The following is a 17,700-nucleotide window of genomic DNA, read 5'->3' on the forward strand; positions in this document are numbered from 1 at the left end:
TTAGGGATGCGAGCCCGTGGAGGTGAAATGTCTGCTGCTGGGCAGGTGCTTTTGAGTACTGCCTTGCCACTTGTCCCTTTGGCTGCTGACATGTTGTGGAAGGGCTTCGGTGCTGGCAGAGCAGCAAGGAGAAGCAGGTGTCTCTTGAGCTTTGAATGAGGATTTTGTAAGAATTTGTGGGAGGAAACCTGAAGGATGGCCCAATGCTCTTGCAGCCCACAGTGCTACTTCTGCTTTGTGGCTAAAAGAGCATGACCAAAATGAGGTAAAATACTGATGATGACTGAGGGAAGAGTTTCTATTACTGTCTCTCCCAGTGGCTGGAGTGACTGCATCTGTGCCATCTCTGCCTGTGGCTTTTTAGTTTCCCAGGCTGCCTTATTATTTGGAATAAAATTCCTTGTGCTAGATCTCAACAGCAGAAATTCAGGTTTATGCAGAAACGTCAAAGCCCAAATGTTCTGAAATTCCTCCCAGGCCTTGTACCATAGTGATGTGAGCTGTCACAAAATTGTGAAACTGTAAAAGTAACATGTTTTTCTGTAATTGTTTTTAGTCAACTTCAGGTATCTACCATGTTTGATCTCTCGTAATCTACAACCAGTTTGATCTCACAGATGTACTGCGAGTTAAACTGTGGCCTGTGGGGCTCAGCATCTGAGTTGTCTTGTCCCCATGCAGAGAGGAAGCAAGCGAGGTGCCTTGTTTGATTGTGATCTGAGATGAATAATTTATTTAATTTGGCTGAGATGTGCCACTGAGTACATCAGGACTGCAGTGGTGGCTGGAGGGGTTGTGTCCCATCAACAAGTAAAAGCACATACATGGAGAAGGAAAAGCTATTTGCCTTCCAAAATAAGTACAGAAATATTTTTGCCTGGATAGGTAAAGATAACAGTAATTGTCATGAGATTTGCTCTTGATTGCTTTTGGTATGCTTTCAACTGTGAAAATGCCTACAAATGGAACAGATTGTAAAATTATCCTGGCATAGCATCTGAGAGTGAAACTCCTGATGTATTTCCTTCTTGTAGTTGCAAAGAAATGTGGAAATAATAAGGCAGCTGTTGCAGAGACAACAGCGATATACTTCAGTACCATCTGTAGTCAGTCCTGTAGACCTCTTGATGGTGACGGCAAGTCTAAAACAGCTTTGTTTTCTGGGATTCAGCACTAGCAATACAGTGTACTTGGATAGAATGATGTCTTTAAGCATTGCCATTGAATTAGACAGACTTGACTGCAAGGGTTCATATTTTGAGTAGTCTTGACTTGATTTTAGTGGTGGAGATATCAAAAGAGACTTCTGATAGCAGTTAATTTTCATACATTCACAAAGGATATTATGTGCCTTTCTGCTTGTTTTCCACATTGTACTTGGACTTTTTGCATTTTACTAGTGATTGCTTCCATTGTTTTTCCTTAGGTGCTGAAAGGATCTCCAAATTTGAAAGCATAATTTGATTGTCTATTCATAAAACGTTATGGTGCTAAACTCAAAGCTTGTCACTTTTTCATCTGTTTTAAGTTAGTTTTTATGCCTTAGGTGAGATTGGTGAGCTTCTTTGTGGGTGAGGGGGAGATGTTTCCACAAACTCTCTTATTTATACTGAAGCTTTATATAATGGTATTTTAACATGAGAACAAAAATTAAACTGTGTTGGTGAGCTTCATAAGTTTGCTCATTTATTGAAGAGCAAGTCACAACAGAATTGATGTTAATTTTTTCAGAGGGTAAAGGTAAATCCTGTCTAATAAACAGTTCATGATGTATAAGAATGAAGTGAATTTTTCTGTAATACACATTTGTTTTGTATAAATAATACTCAAACTGAATTTTGACTCCAACAACCAAAATTGCTTTAACCCAAACTAGTGGGGATTTCTTTTTTTCTTGAAAAAAAAAGATTTCTCAGTCTGTAGTGTGCTGTTAAGAGTCTGAAATGTGACAAAATGTAGGATAAGGATTCTCTGTATGAATAACAAAATGTAAGTCATTTTTTTTTTTTTCAAGCAGACATGAGGGGTCCTGTTTTATAAATGGCTAAATGGCTTCATGCTCTGTTATAAAATATCAGTGTTTTCAAATGTATGTTTTTATTTAAAAAAAAAAGTCAGAGTTTGTGTTTTAATCTGTATCTGAACTGCAGCAGTAGAGAGACCAGTCTTCATTTTAGAAAGAAGCCTTGGACAGATGTAGAAACCACTCCTAGAAAGGTTTGATTGTTAAGGCTGAGCTTCAAGTTATGTTTAATATCAGTTTTTTGTGTGAGTGTGTATATATGTGTGTGTGTATATATATATATATATATATGTATACACACAAACACATAGAGTGTGCTCACAAGTGTCATTCTGAATAATGAACTCAAACTTATAAACAAGTGCTATATTTCAAGTCAATGAAAATGCACTGTCAAGATGAAAATACGCTAATGCTGCTTGTGTAAAGTATTCCTTGAAATAACTGACAGCTTCGTTGCTGAAGAGGTCTAAAATGGTAAAACCACAAAGATATACTACCTTTTCCTAAAATCACTTCTTGATAAAAATAGTGTCATCTTTTAATGTTCCCGTCGTTATCCTGTATTTTGATTCCACAGGCTGCTGATGCAGATCCTGTGCAAAACATAGCATTTCCCCCTGCGCTAAAGAGGAACGCCCCATTCACTCTCACTGGTAGTCAGCTTTAGATACTGTTTCCAGTTCAGCCTGCAGAAAATGAAAGTCATAGGAAGGGATGCATATTTTGTTTGGCTCAGTGCCAGTCCTGGCCAAATGCCAGTGTGGCTAGTTCTATTCTGCCTCCATCAAGCTCTTATTGCAATGTCAGTTGCTTGTGGGTAACGGGGTTAAAGATAATGTCTCCACTGGGTGGATGGGATTGGAGGGTCTGGATTCTCTTCTCTTATGTCCTGGACTTTCTCTGTGTTGTGAACCTAGATTTGTTCATGGAAAGGAAGAGGTGAGCAGGAAAATGAACAGAAATCCTTGGAATGAGAAGTGCCTATAAAGAGTCATATTTGGAATGTATGAAACATGTTATTAACCATCTGTAGGATAGACTTTATGAAATTTATGCCTCGTGTCCAAAATAATTAAATGCTCTTGACTGGGACTTGAATCAGAAGAAATTCAGATAAGCCCTGTGGAAGCCTCTTGCAATCTACTTGTTTGGATGGGGCGATATGTCTCCTCTGTGCTCACAATTTTAGCAGTTTTACTTGGGACATTTGCTTACTGATTTGAAAAGCAGATAAAACATCCATAACCCAATTCCATGTAGTCTGCAGATTTTCATGGGATTTCAGGTCTTAATAGTGATTTTGGCAAGGCTGTGTGTGCAGCATTTCAGAGAGTGACCTGCTGACTATCGGTGTTTCCATAGCCAGGTGCTGAGGAACTGATTACCTGCAAAGATTGTGCAGCAGTTTGATGAATAAGTGTACTCATACTTATATAAAAATCTGTACTGCTTGTTGGTATCTTTATGCCAAGTTCTTAAATCTGGAGTAACCTGTTTTCAGGCTGTTTATTTTTGTGTTCCAAATGTTAAAAGCTTTATTAAAGTTTTACTTAATCCTATAAAAATTTATTGGCAAAAACTGTAGGTATTGACCTGGATATTTTTTTTTAATATGAATTTGAAATAAACTAGTGGATATGAAACGCAAGTTGAACAATTTTAGATGCATGAGTACTGTTCTCAGAGCATTCATTTTTGCACATAGTGAAAGAAAAAAATCAAGGAGTTTTTGAAAATAACTTGATTCATCTCTTTCACCCCTGTAGGATTTTTACGTACTCCTAAAGGCATGTGTTTAGTGAAGATGATGCTAGGTTTTTCTTTTAAAGGAAGGACAGAATGAAGTATCAGCAAATACATGTAACGTCCTAATTCTGACCTCATTCTGTATGCACTGCTATCATGAAAAAAATTTACTTGATGTGGAGAGACTATCAGATATTTCTCAGGAATGGTGGTTCTCAAACCTCCAGATATGACTGACAGTAGATGAAAATGTCCACCTTTTCCACATCACATGCAGATAAAAGATTCTTTAGTGCTTGTGCATTAAAGACAAAGGGTTGAGCATAGGAAATGGGATTTCTTTCAGATATACTTTGGCACTTAAGAATGTTAGTATGCATCAGCAGTCTTTATTCCCTGGTAATTTTTCTAGCCAACAGTCCTTAATAATTGAAGTATTTTCATTAACAATGCTGACTCACATGTCTTGATAACTGCACAATTCAGATCAATATTTTTTGTAACTTGAGGTATGCTGGCATTGCCAGTCTTCCTACTTGAAGAGAAGTACTGTGTGATTCACATGCTTGGAATTTCTGTAGGCATCTGCAGCTTGCTCTTGTGAGGTACAAGAGAGAGGACTCAACTGACCCTTGTACTGACCAAGTATGACTGCCCTGCTTGCTCACCAGACTTTACTGTTTAAAAACAGTTGTGTTTGGGTTGTTTTGGATTTGTTGTTTTTTTGGTGGTTTTTTTTGTTGATTTTTTAACCTTTACTCAAGAGTTGACTTTTTCTAGTACATAAAATATTTCTGCTGTTAGGCTTCAATGTGAGACTTAAAGTTGTTTGAAAGTAGTTCTAGTGTTTGTTTGTATGATTCTGTCCATTATTGCACATATTAGTGCACTGGGTCATAAGCCTTGTAGTTCTCAGTGTTGGCATTAAGTGTTCTGCTTGGAACACTTGGAAAAGTGGAGCCACTGGAAAAGTATTTCCCTGTTCCTGAGAAGAAGTACTCTCCCCCTAGATATGCAAAGGTGTGATAGTGTGTGGAGCAGTCAGATGGGAGTGGTTCTGAGACATGCCAGGAGGAGGGAGTTTGGGGGAATCTTGGTGGTGCGTGCTGTTGGCAGGTTTTTCCTTAATGTGGTTGCTCTCTGCTGCTTTTATCGCTGGGTTAACTGAAGTGGCTAAACTTTGGCAGTTTTGTAAAGTGAAGATAAGGCAGAGCTTAAACGGTGAGAAGGTTTTGTAGTTAGATCTTTAAAAATGCACTATGTGTATGCTGTGTGCCATAAACTAAGCTGGTTTAACTTCCTGTTGTTTTAGGTCTTCGAATCCTGCTTGCTCAAAACAGGTAGATTTTTAGTAAGCATCTTAGATGGTGTTTAAGAAAAGTCTAAAATGGAGAAAACATCTGTTTTTAAAAGGCAAGAGGATGGAATAAAATCAGTAGTTACAGAAATACCATAGGTATGAAAGAGCAGAGCTAAAGAACCTAATCCATAGCAGAGCCTTTTCCTCCATACAGCTGGGTACATAACTATTCCAGCACATTCCTCTTCCTGTTGCCTTCCCAGGCAGTAATCCTCCTGGATCCAGGATGTGTCATTTCTTACTTTGCTTTAAGTAAGAGATGGATACATAGCCCCAGGCTCCAGGTAGTGTTACAGGTATCTAAACAAGAGTCCATTCAGAAATAAATACCTGTTTAAGAATGTAGTAAAACTTGTCAGTAACAAGCAGATCAAAGACTGTAAACACAACTTGGGGGGGAAAAAAAGGGAGTAAAATGGGTCAGATATGTGACACAATTTTGAGATAAGCTGTTGATAAGATACTGCTGCAAATATTTATCTTTGAAACAGTTAGAGTGGTTGATCCAGGAAGGGAGCCCCGGGATTGCTCTGTGGTTGAGATCTGAGCTGCGGCATCCCAGCTGGTCATTCTCCAGAAGGTGCTGGGTGAGGGCTGCATCAGCTAATGGCAGAAGGTTTTCAATGTGTTCCTTAAAACTCGAAGGCAGTTGGTGAACTGGAAAAATCTTTCTACCTCGTTATAGCTTAAGCAGGCACAAGTGAAAAACTTGTGCTTTCTGGGATTGAGTTGAGGTGGAAGATGCAAGAAAATTCCCTTTAAGGTAGAAGGCAGTGATACTTATTTTTGTTTCTTTGTGAATGAGTTGAATATGCATCGAGCTTACGCTTGTTCCTCGCAGTCTCACAACCTGCATAGAGATTTGAGTGCTTTTGGGCTGGGTTTGCCCGCCAATGATGAGCCAGTGGCCATCTACATGGCAGATAGCAACAGGAGGGCAGAACGGACAGAAACTAGACACAGAGGGTGCTGTAGCAGCACTAATAGCAAATGAAAAAATAAAAATCCAGGTTTTACCGTTGCCTTACAGCTGAAAACCTTTCCTTTGAGGCTGTAGGATGGTCATCTAAGCCTGTCCATAGGATTGATTCTATGGAATAGTTGTTTCTGATTTTACCTCTTTTTCTACTTAGGGAAAACAAACTTCAGCTCTAGGCTCATGTTCAGTTCCTGAAGTTTCGTTCTTGCAATCTAAATTAGACCTGCCCAGGGTGATTGAAAGGTCAGTGCTCTTGGAGACTGCCAGTGGAAACTTGTTTGAAGAAAACTGGGGAAAGCTGGAACAATATCAGATTGTGCTAGGAAAAGCTGCTTCATGTGGGATGTCTTCAAGGAGCAATTACTAAAATAACACTTGCTGTCAGCCGGTAGAGCAGAACAGTGTGTGGATAATAAACACAAAAATCTGCTTTGTGTTCCAGTATCACAAGATGTAAAAATTTTCTGTTAGAAGTTCATGTGGAGAGCAGTAATTTCCAACAGCCACTCTTCCAAACAGTTCATAGCTATGTTTTAAATTTTAATCTTGATGAGTTGGAGATCTGGTGGGTTTTTTTGTTGTTGTTTGTTTGTTTGTTTTTTGGTTTTTTTTTGGGGGGGGAGGGGGTTGGTTTTTTTTTTGTTTTGTTTTTTTTTTTTAAATATATAGTTTTGCAACCACAGAAAAACTTCTAGCCTGTCAGAAGGATGTACAGTCATCTAGATCTCAATCTTTCTCCCTTTCTTATGGCTGCTTGATAGGAAAGGTGGTGCGATTCCTGTACAGAACATGTGCTTTAAGGCTACCTGCTGAAATCACATTGAACTGAGAGGTGTAGATCCAGGACTGATTTAGAGCAAACACAAGAGGAGACGCTACAGCTTTCCAGCCTTCTCAGAGAAATGTTATTTGCATGTGTTGTGCAAAATGCTCTTTTTTTCCCTAATTGGCAAATGACCTGTGAAATTGTGTCATTTAAGCAGTTACACCTTGCAGTAAATTTAAACTGTGTTTTAGTCCAGCATCATGTTCTTGCCTTGCAAACAAAATCAATTTCTGACTAATTCTGTTTATCATCCTGAGGTTGGATTTGGCAAGCAACATCTGTAACCTGCCACTGTGAAAAATTAGTTCCAACGTGTTCTTCATTAAACTTTCCTTCAATATTCAACTATCACTGGCAGATTACAGTTTTCTGCTGAAGAATTTAAAAAAAATTGCAATGAAAATTGATTGTCAATAGCACTGTTTTAAAATACCTTGAAGTATCAACGTATACAGGCTCTTTTTTTCATTTATATGTGAGTCTGTTTAGCAGTGCGTGAATAGAAAATATTAGTTCTTTCTTTGCTGGCTTGCTGAAAAGTGTGCAACTCTAACAATAAAGGAAAGGATAGACAGAACTTGCTTTTGAACATCAGTTGAATGAAAGCAGAACTGATGTTTCCTCTGTATTTCAGGAGATATTTTCATGTATGTTAGTTCCAAAGTGGTCTCTGTTTCACTGTAGAAAGAGTCTAGTTTCAGTTTGAAACAACATGGTAACATATTAGTATACAATGCCTTTAATTCAGGTGGATCTTGGAGACTCTTGTATATTGCACAAACTACTTCAATTTCAGTACTGCCTATCAATAAATGTAATCTGCCCATCAAGAGGCTGTGTGCACTGACCCTGCAAAAGCTAAAACTAGGAAACAAAACAATAATGTGGTATTCAGTTTAAGCTGCTGTGGAAATTTGAGCAGGCATCATGCTCCGAGGAATTAATTTTGGATAAAGGTTAATCTGCAACCTACCTCTGCGGCTGCTGGAGAGAGAGGCTGCTCCCGTTAGCAGCTCTAAGCAGAGTCCTGATGCAGGCAGTATGAGATGCTGTCTGGAAGGAACCCAAGACCTTCTCCTTTAACTGTAGAAGAAACCTGATAAAAGTCAATGCCTGTACCTGCAATTAATCTATATGAGTACCTACAATTAATTGTGTAACAAATTTAGCTGCTCTGTATCTTGTATCTTTTTCTCTGAGCCATTAATAAAGAGATTAGGATTTAGTTGCACAAAAGACACGGAGGAGCTTGTGCTTACAAAATATATTTCTGCTGTTACCACCAAAGAGTGAAAATACAGAGAGGCAATTTTAGGTTAATTGTCTGTGAGTGTGCTTGAGAAACAACACCATGTTTTTACGATATGCTGTATCTTTGATAAAAGTTTTAGTCTGCTTGATCAGAAGAAAATTCTCATGTTTTCATATCAGGAGCAATCTATAGCATTTATGGCATTCGATGACCTTAATATTTTAAAGTATAGGAAAAGATACGGAGAATTAAGCCTCAGTATCTTTTCAGGAAGATGGTAGTATCACAAATACCTGTATGAAAGTCCCAGTTGCTCAGCGTTTCCTGTTTCTAGCAACTGGTGAAAGGAAACATAGATCATGGTAATGCTGTTGTTCTATGCCAGCAAGTGTAGAATGCCACGGCAGGAAAGTAGCCCAAAAATTCCTCTAGGGTACGCTCCTTGTACACACAGGGATTTTGCATGCCATTTTTATCCTGGAACAGTGTGGGATACTGTTCATGGGTCCTGCAGAAGGTGAGCACCTGCATCCCCCATGAGAGGACCCAGCTTTTGCAAACTGCCTTATTAAGTGCTGGTCTTTTGTTTGACAGACCTCTCCCATAACAAACCCAGACTGCATTTCAGCTTATTTGTGCCCTTTCTCTTATCTGCTTCTTCCCAGGCTGCTGAGTTTGTGTACCTGGGATGCACAGCAAGCCACTGGCATGTAGCTTCCTGCATAGCTGCCACAGGCAGCACTGTTCCCAGAGCCGTTGGGCTCTGGCATGCTCCAGCTGCTGTGCCTGTGGGGAGCCAGTTGTGCAGCCACCTTGGTGCCTGTCCTATGTCAAACCCCATCAGATGTGCTCTGCGCTGCTGTGTCAGACAGGGCTGGGGGTGCTAGTGGGGAAGGGGGATGCGGGAGTGGGAGGTGTGGGCAGCACGATTGAATGAATGTATTTAGGGATGAGGGGAAGAAGCCTGCTTTGGAATTCAGAAACATGGTACTGATGCTCTGCTGAGCCCTCCCAAACAGTGCTTGTACTGTGATTGACAGCACACCCACATGGCAGGCAGATGGCCAGGTGTCCACTGGGATCTGGTAGGCTGCTGGCTGGAGACCCACTGGTGCAGTGGGACCATAGTGGACAGTATTGCTCCCTATGGCAGTGGGGAGCCTTCAGCAGCACTGTCTGCATCCCCACCAATGTGGATGTGATGTGCTTGGCTCCTTTCTGTGCCCCAGACAGGGCACAGCATTCCTCCAAGGAGTTCACTTCCACCTGCTCCTCTCTCCCCAGCACTCTTCCATTTTGAATCACGCTTCAGCACAGTCCATCTCAGGCACCTGCCAAGTGCTCTGTGTTCTCACCAGAAAATGGAAGAAGTCAGGCCAGCAAAAGAGGAAGAGGGGATGAAAAAAACAAGGCCAGAGTGATTTCAAGAAAAGATATGTAGAGGAAAGGGAATGGCAAATGCTGCTGGTTTAATTGAAACTATCCTCATACAGAGAATCAATCTCTGTTTTCCTCAAGCAGTAGGAAAAAAAAGAAAGCTGCTTGATGCATCTTGTGATCAAGGAATTAAGCCATACATTTCCAAAACTCGAAAAGGAAACTGGAGCTCATGCAGTTAAAGCAGAAGCCAAACCCAGAGAAGAAGGATTTTTCTTGAAGATAATTTTCTGTGATTGATAAGAATTACCATTCCAAAACATTTGTGTTTTCATAGAATTGTAGGGGTTGGAAGTTGTTCCACCTCACAGTTTGCGTGTGTGTGTGTGTGTGTGTGTGTGTGTGTATACACACAAAAATAGATTTGAAGAAGTAAACTGTTCATTTGTGCTGTTTGTTTATACATATGAAAAAGGAACAGTTTGTCATGCTGTTGTAGCTTGGGAGTGATCCATGGATGTGGTTTTCCGGATAGTAGCACTTATTCATGAAGAACCAGCACAGCCCTGCTTTCATCCTGTAGGCAGGTGGTGCACGTCTCCAGTCAGGAGATGTTGCTAATCTATGTGTGTTTTCAGGAAAACAGTTTGGGGCTTCTCTTTATGTCTGGGGTGAATGAGGTTTCATTCTAACCTTAACACCTAGCTGAGATTTGTTTGGGAACATCTGGAGTCTCCAGGCATGGGAGAATTAGGGCTTGTGCTTAAAACCTGCTGATACTGTTGTTTGTTTAGCTGTTGTCTTGGTGTGTTTTCTTCATAGAGGTGACCGAGTGAAGCAAACAGCAAACAATGAAGCATATATATAAATTAAACTTCAGTGCAGAGGCTGTGTTAATTTTTCACAAAGAAAAGTGTTCTGGTCAAGTGGTGTGATGAAGAATTTCTCGTGTTTCTCTTCCAGTCATAGTAATTGTCTGAACTGGTTTTGTAAGGACTAATATTAAGTACCACTTTCTGTGAATACTGCAGCTTTTGAGACAGACATGTTTTACAGGACAGTGTGCTTAAATTATCGTTTCACCTGCTGTTAAAATCATATGTAGTATGAAAATCCATAGGTTGGTTTGGGATAGCAGTGTTGCCCAGCAATGCTTCTGAAAAGCTTACTAACTAACTACCTGTCTCTGATATGTGAAGGAGAAACGTGCTCAAACAGCAATGTCCTGAGTTGAAATAAATATGCTTAATAGGAAACTTTAAATCCAGGAAGCATTTTGCATTTTTTCTTTATTTACATAGAGATGTGTACACTCCCTGGAAGAGCTAAATGAATTTAACCAACAGCGTGTCTCTTCTCTCTTAGATTACAGAAGTTTGTGGAGCTAAGCGCGTGGGCTATTTTGGTCCTGCTCAGTTTTATATTGCTTTGAAGTTAATTGCGGCAGCTCAGTCAGGGTTCCCAGTACGGATTGAGAGCATTAAGAATGGTAAGTAGGAAATTTTGCACTTGTTTTTCACTTTAATGCTTAGCAGCTCTCTGTGGTGGTAAACCTTTCTTCTAATGTGCATATGAAACAATTTCGAGAGGCAGAGAAAGAGTAGAAGGTAATGTTGCATTCTCTAAGCAACTGGTAGAAAATCGCAGTGAATTACACATGTGGCAAAGCTGAGATGACATCTGCCTCTGGAAAAGGAGGAATTACCAAAGGAATGGTGCAAATGACAGCTAATCAGTGCAAAAGCATTTCTGCCTCACCTCCAGTCTTGACAGCTGTGCAGAGTGGGAGCTGATAGCTGCTTTGGATGTTGCAGAGGATGTGGGCAGGTCAGGAGTCCACCCAAGCAGGGCAACTTGCAACACCCATCTGTTTTAGCAAATAATCTTACCAAAATAAATGGATGATAGTGACAAAATCATAATGCTTCCTATCAGTAGATATGAAAACATGTATTAGATGTAATTTAAAACAACTTTGATCTTCCCAATGAATTGACGGTAATATGAAGTGTACCATTTTTGATGGAGAAAAATAGTTCTTAAAAGCAGCTTTATCCAACCCAAGTTACAAAGAGAGAAAGCAGGTCCCTTTTAGCTGTGAAACCTTGATAGCAACTAAATGGAAGGAACGTGATGTCCTTGCCTTGCTGATGCATGTTCTGCCTCAGCAGGGTTCAGGCTTCACAACATGTAGCTTTTCACTCATGCTTGAGCATGAACAGATTTGAGCCTTTCAGACTGTGCTGTGAGGCTATGCTCTGGGCAAGTGCTTACTACCCTCTCACTGCAGGCAGCTATGCAATCAGTCACAAGATGAGGGAGGAGGTACGAAAGACAGGACCTTGCTGACTGAGTAGTTTAAACCATGGGTGAAGCCTGAATTTGTCTGTTGGTGTTCCCAACAAGACAGCTCTTGTGCTCTCTCTTGCATTACTGTCCTTTTTAAGGTTGTTAATTTGGGAAAAAAACCCCTCAAATATACCAAAACCCGACAAAAACCAACAAGCTAAATTAGAAACCTGAACTAATTGAGATTTAGTGCGTATGTTTTACAAGTTCAGCATCTGCAAATAATCCACAAATTTGCACGAAGAAGGGTACTTCCAGTCCTTATATTGATATCCTGCTTACTTACTGTTACTGAAACGGTTCCAGCATTAATTACATTTTGTCTTGAAATGTGTGAGTGCCTTTAGAGTGGGGTGAGTAACATGCACCCAACTCCAAATCAGTTTCTTTTATTCCTGGTAGCAACTGGAGGTGTAAATGATTACAGAGATAATATATGGCTTTGCTCAGTTTTGAGTGTTCTGTTAATTTCGGTTATATTGATGTTTCAGGGTGAGTGTGCACAAAAATAAATAGTGTTTCTTTGAAGTAATTATGAGACGTCTTAAGGAGTGTCAAAGTGTCACTTTTGTGCTCTGCAGAGCAGATGCAACGTGGGACCTTTTGACATGGTGGTCTCACCAGGCCTTGATGTGATCTCTGAACCCTACCATTTTTAATTTGTTCCTTTTTATCCTTTTTATGAGGATACTGTGATCCTGACTGATTAATTCATCAGTCCCACGGTTTTTGTGAGGAACTATTCATTTCGTTACAGACAACGTTTTGAAGGCAGGAAATGAGTTTGCTGCTTGCTTTAGTAACATGCACAAGGCTTACTTCTTTCTCTTTGTATGGAGAGATTATATATTAACCTAGTGAATGTATCTTTGTCTAACATTCACATTTTGATTAAGACATAAAATAATCACAGGAGTTCCAGACTTAAAAACGTTACAAAATATAAATGGTACTCTTTCATAGATAAACTTTTAATTGGTTTTGCAAGATGATACTGCTTAAAGTACTTGTTAATGTTCTGTAGTCTCAATTGAATCTTTTTCTTTTTTAATGAAGAATTGCCTCTGCCACAGTTTACGGCGCTGAAAAGTGATAGTGAAGCACGTTACGGGACTCCAGCAGAACTCCATGGAGTTAAATTTCAGGTTCCACATGCAAACTTGGAAAAAAATTCCTACAAAAGAACAGATGAAGGAGATAAACAGGTAACAGATCCATCTCCTCAGGCCAACATGTTGTTATGCATCCTTCTTCTGGGTCCAGTCCTGTAAATGATTGCACTCAGTGTGGGCTTACTCAGTTTTGCAGTACTAGACAGGAGATGTGCAAATAATCCCCACTGGGGCTGTGCTCTAATTTTGATGCATCCCTGAAGGGAATTTCTCTTTACGAGCTTGTATAAAGCTGTCAGCCCTGTAATATGCTACTTTCTTTCAGTGTTGTCCTCCTACTTAGTCCAATGCTGTTTCTTGGAGAGGACTAGGGGAGGACCAGCAAATAAAAATCTTGTCTGTGAAACAGAAAAGGAAAGCAAGCAATTTCTCATGGCCAGTATGATCCTTAGTCACTACAGAAATATTAAATTGGAGAAGAGGTGTTGAATCATGAGCCACTATTTCCAGATGGGATAAAACCACTGAATTTTCTTCCATTCTGATGTCCTCCAGGGGCAGTCCAGAAGAAATCTGCTTTTCTTTTGTCCTCAGTGAAACATCATCCCAGCATCTGTTGTCCTGTCTTGCCAATTTAATAAAACTGTCTAAGGGAGATTTGTATTACCTGTATTATTGTATTTAGGAGAGCTGAGACTGCTTTTTCTGATACTGGTGGCCTCACAGTGCAACCATGATTTTCATAATTTTTCCCAGGCCTGACACTTTCTCATCTGATACCATATCAGGTCATGCTGTCAATGCCTGGTGGCAGGTGCTTTGTCTTCTTGTAATATGCACATACATTTATTACTCGGTGTGTTGGTGTGGGTAATGTTCCCAGCCTGAGGTCAACCAACAGGAATGAGCTGCTGGCGAGATACACAGGTGGAATAACAGGATGAGGAAGAAAAGCATGTATGCCTGCCTGCCTGCCTGCCTGCCTTTGTGTACTGACACTGAGGCAGTACCCTGCCCTCAAACCCCTGGCTCCATCTAGGTTATTTGTGTCGTGTTATATTTTCCTTTTTACGTGGTTAAGCAGTTTCAGGATCACATTCTCCTCTTATATCCTCTGTAAAGCAAGGTGAAGAGAACGCTGTCAGATAGACACTCAGTAGCACCTACAAATCCAGAGTCCTTAAAGTACCAATTTGGAGATTTATTTTATTTTTTTAGAAGTGTTTTATATGAAAAATGATCTCCCATACAGAATGCACTCACCATAACGAAATGTGTTATGTAAATTCAAAGATGATACCCACTCATGTTAAGTATTTTGCATATACTTCTTCAGACGTCTTTCGGAAGTAAAATGCCTTAAGCTGTCCATTGTAAGGCTTTGCTATGGCATTGCCATGCTTTACCCCTAGAAGGCTCAATACCAAATTTTGACTTGATTAACTTTTGTTTTCTAAGGAGCCTGTTGTTTGAAACGAAGGGCCTCGGGGGATGACAGTGTTTGCCTTTTCCTTGTCGATCATGCTGTATGCATTCAGATTGCCAGGCAGGATTACTTGTTTGTTTTGCCGTCATCTCAGAATTTCATTTTGTATTCGTGTGGTTTTTTGAAATAGGAACCTAAATCTCCCCCAATGTCTCCAATCTGCTCACCCCCAGCTTCGCCGTCTACTTACCAGAGAATACCCTTAACTTACGGATATGGTAAATCAAGAAGTGGACTGGAGCAGCAGCATGGAGGTAAGATAAAATTGGGATGTACACACTGTATAAAAATTGGGGTTTTTTTCCTTCTCAGAAGCATCCAGATTTCAAATGGAGCTGACAATCAGCCTAATGATTTTATCATTCAGTTACACCTGTATTTTGGAAAATTAATCAGTCATCTAATTTTATTTTGATTGTTCAATCCAGTTCACTTTCTGGTAAATTACATTTATGTGTCACTGCTCACAGATAAATGCTAATACCTAATGTCTGACAAGACTATGTGCAATATATCGCAGTGACAGAGTGTTTGTGAGTATTTTCAGAGTGCACGGTGCTTTTGGTTTCATTAGAGGGGAAGAAAACCCCGCTCCTGATTTCATTAGCTATTTCATTTCCTGATTTCATTTCTATTAGTTTTCAGATAGGCAGTGAATCTTCCTTTGCAGGAAAGGATAATAATCTCTCCAGCTTTGTAATGGAAATAACAATAGGACATGAATATAAAAACAGTCTCACAATGTAACTTAGGCAAAACAGACAAAAATAAGGCACTACATAGATGCTTTGTCCTTGATCTCACTGCTACTAGAGTAGGTGGTGAAACATTCTGATTTTACTCAGAGAGTAGCAGGGCAGAAGCCAATTTTAGTAATGCTTTTCAAGCTCCTGTTAATAGTAAATTACCTGTGCTCTGTTAATGACAACAACTGGTGACCAGGATGGTAGCAATAGTAAGCATTGGTGCGTATTCTCCATCCAGCATCGCTCCTACTTTCAGTTAGTGTGTTTGCAATGAGTGAGGAGCAGAGCTAGTCCTTTAGCTTCTGTCCTTATTTACAAATGACTGAAAAAACAGAGCTATTAACAACACTTTGAAACTTACTATAGCCATGATAAAAATGTGTTCAACATTACCAAGTGACCTTCGCCTGAAAATTGTACCAGTACTGAGTCACAGCCGTTATTTGCCAGTTAGGTAAGCAGCCGTTTGTTCAGAGATGGGATTTTTCCCATCCCACTTTTGGCATCAGTGATCAAAACAGTGATGATTGCCTTCTGAAATAAGCAACTCTAACAAGATCTTCTTCTGATATGACGCATGTTCTGCCCCAGTGAAGATGACATGTGGCAGATAGCCCACACCCTGAAGAGGCAGGCAAGAAGCAGCTATCAGAAGCAACTGACTGTGTTACATATCATGTGCTCTGCTGTTTTCTGGGACTCTGTCCCAGATCTGTCAGTACTATGAATGGGTATTTGGATGTTTTTCTCAGTGGCAGTAATCAGGTAAAATTTTATGGTCCATGCTGTACCAAGTGCCAGGCTAGGTGACCTACTGGTTCTTCTTGGCCTTTAAGATTAAGACGGTTCCACTTTTCTGAAGAGCACTCGAAAGTGTCAGTCTGAAAGCCACCATGGTAGCAGTGCCAACTCCACAGCATGGAGCTGGGTGGGCTGTTCCGAACTGTGAGTCTGACTCTGCAACCCAACAGTGTGTCTTCAGGGGCAGCCCTTCTCCCTGCAACCATGACTATGTACTTTTTCTTTGATGGTTTTGCAAGTTTTTCTTCCTAGTAAACACACACTAGTGTGGCCTTGTGCTTAAATCTCCTGTCCAAGGGCATCTGGATGTTTCTCAACTTCCTTCCCCTGGTGGTGTGGTTTTTTTTTCTGGCATTAAAAGTTGCTTGAAAACAAAGGGGTATGACTTTTAAGGTCTTCCTGAGCTCAAAATCTTTAAGATTTCTTGGTCTCCTTTAAGTTCTCTCTATCTAATGTAGACTGCCTTTGTAGTAATACTTTTAAAATAGACTGGGAGTGAAAGTTTTCCACTCTGTAAGGGTGGAAAAAAAATGAGTTGCCTTTATGTTTGCATACTTGACCTGTTTTTAAAACATTGTTCTTAAATGGGCTGTTATGCCACCACTTACTATATTTGCTGCAATGCAACATAAGTGACTTATTTTAGCAAAAGAAGAAGTAATTGTTACCTCTCTTTACTAACTTTACTATGAAAAATGTGAAGTGATATGTCATGTATTTTAATTTTCAACAGAAATTAGGGAAAGAGGAAGAAGAGTTTATGGGAAATCAGTCATTTATTGTTTGATAGCATTGTCAAAGCTTTTTTTTTACAGCTTTTTTCAATTATTTCTTCTTATTTGTAATGTATTCTTGTTCTATATGTAGCTGTAAGCATACAAAAATATATATTTTTGTAGCCTGTTTATATACTTCAACATGATGAACAACGATCGCTGATAACCAGTAATATGTAAGTGGCAGTTTCTGTCAGTAATGTCTGAAGAAGGATGATGTAATGTAAAAGACAAGTATGTGACTGGAATTTTGTTGCAGAAGACAAAGTGGACTGTGATATTATGGTACTAGTTCACTTGGTACATGCTTGACAAAATGGACTTTGATACTGTGATACTAGGTTCACAAGCTAGATTCCTGACCTTGTGGTATATAATTATTTCCTTTAACCTAGTAGAGCCTTTTTTATTATCTTTTCATTTACATTCTTGTATGTCAAATGTCTGTAGCTCCTTATGAAGTCAGACACACAACTCACCAGCAAGATGGCCCATCATCAGGGAATTACGGAGCCAAAACTGCACTCGCCTGTTCAACTCTTAATCGGGTAATGCATCACGTGTTTTTCTTCAGAGTACTGCTAATAAAACAATAGAGAAATTAAACAAGAAAGGCAGTAGAAGTCTCACTTCAAATGTAAAAAGTGTTCTCTGTAGTGTTTAAAAACTAAAGGCTGAAGTATGATTTTTTTTTTAGTATGTGAAAAAGGATAAAAGCAAAGCTGATTCAAAGGAGAAATTAATAAATAATGCAGTTAATTAAATTGCTGAAGTGAAGTAGAATGAGAAACACCAAATAACACACATAGGAAAAGTAGACTGAGAATCTGCAATTCAAAAGTAAAATAATTGAAGTTATCCTAG

At 39.6% G+C, this 17,700-nt stretch overlaps 1 protein-coding gene across 3 annotated transcripts in view; it reads left to right on the forward strand.

Moving 5' to 3' along the window:
* The window catches only part of REPS2 (RALBP1 associated Eps domain containing 2), a 101,849-nt gene that overhangs the window by 25,201 nt on the left and 58,948 nt on the right, over positions 1-17,700 (forward strand). For all 3 annotated transcript variants that reach the window (XM_061999229.1, XM_061999210.1, XM_061999219.1), the window contains exons 2-5: positions 10,932-11,055; positions 12,972-13,120; positions 14,644-14,767; positions 17,287-17,384. In XM_061999229.1, the coding sequence (XP_061855213.1) occupies positions 10,932-11,055; positions 12,972-13,120; positions 14,644-14,767; positions 17,287-17,384 (495 nt within the window). The remainder of the gene's footprint in view (positions 1-10,931; positions 11,056-12,971; positions 13,121-14,643; positions 14,768-17,286; positions 17,385-17,700) is intronic.

The sequence above is a fragment of the Colius striatus genome, chromosome 1, assembly GCF_028858725.1.
Source record: "Colius striatus isolate bColStr4 chromosome 1, bColStr4.1.hap1, whole genome shotgun sequence".
NCBI classification, from domain to species: Eukaryota; Metazoa; Chordata; class Aves; order Coliiformes; family Coliidae; genus Colius; species Colius striatus.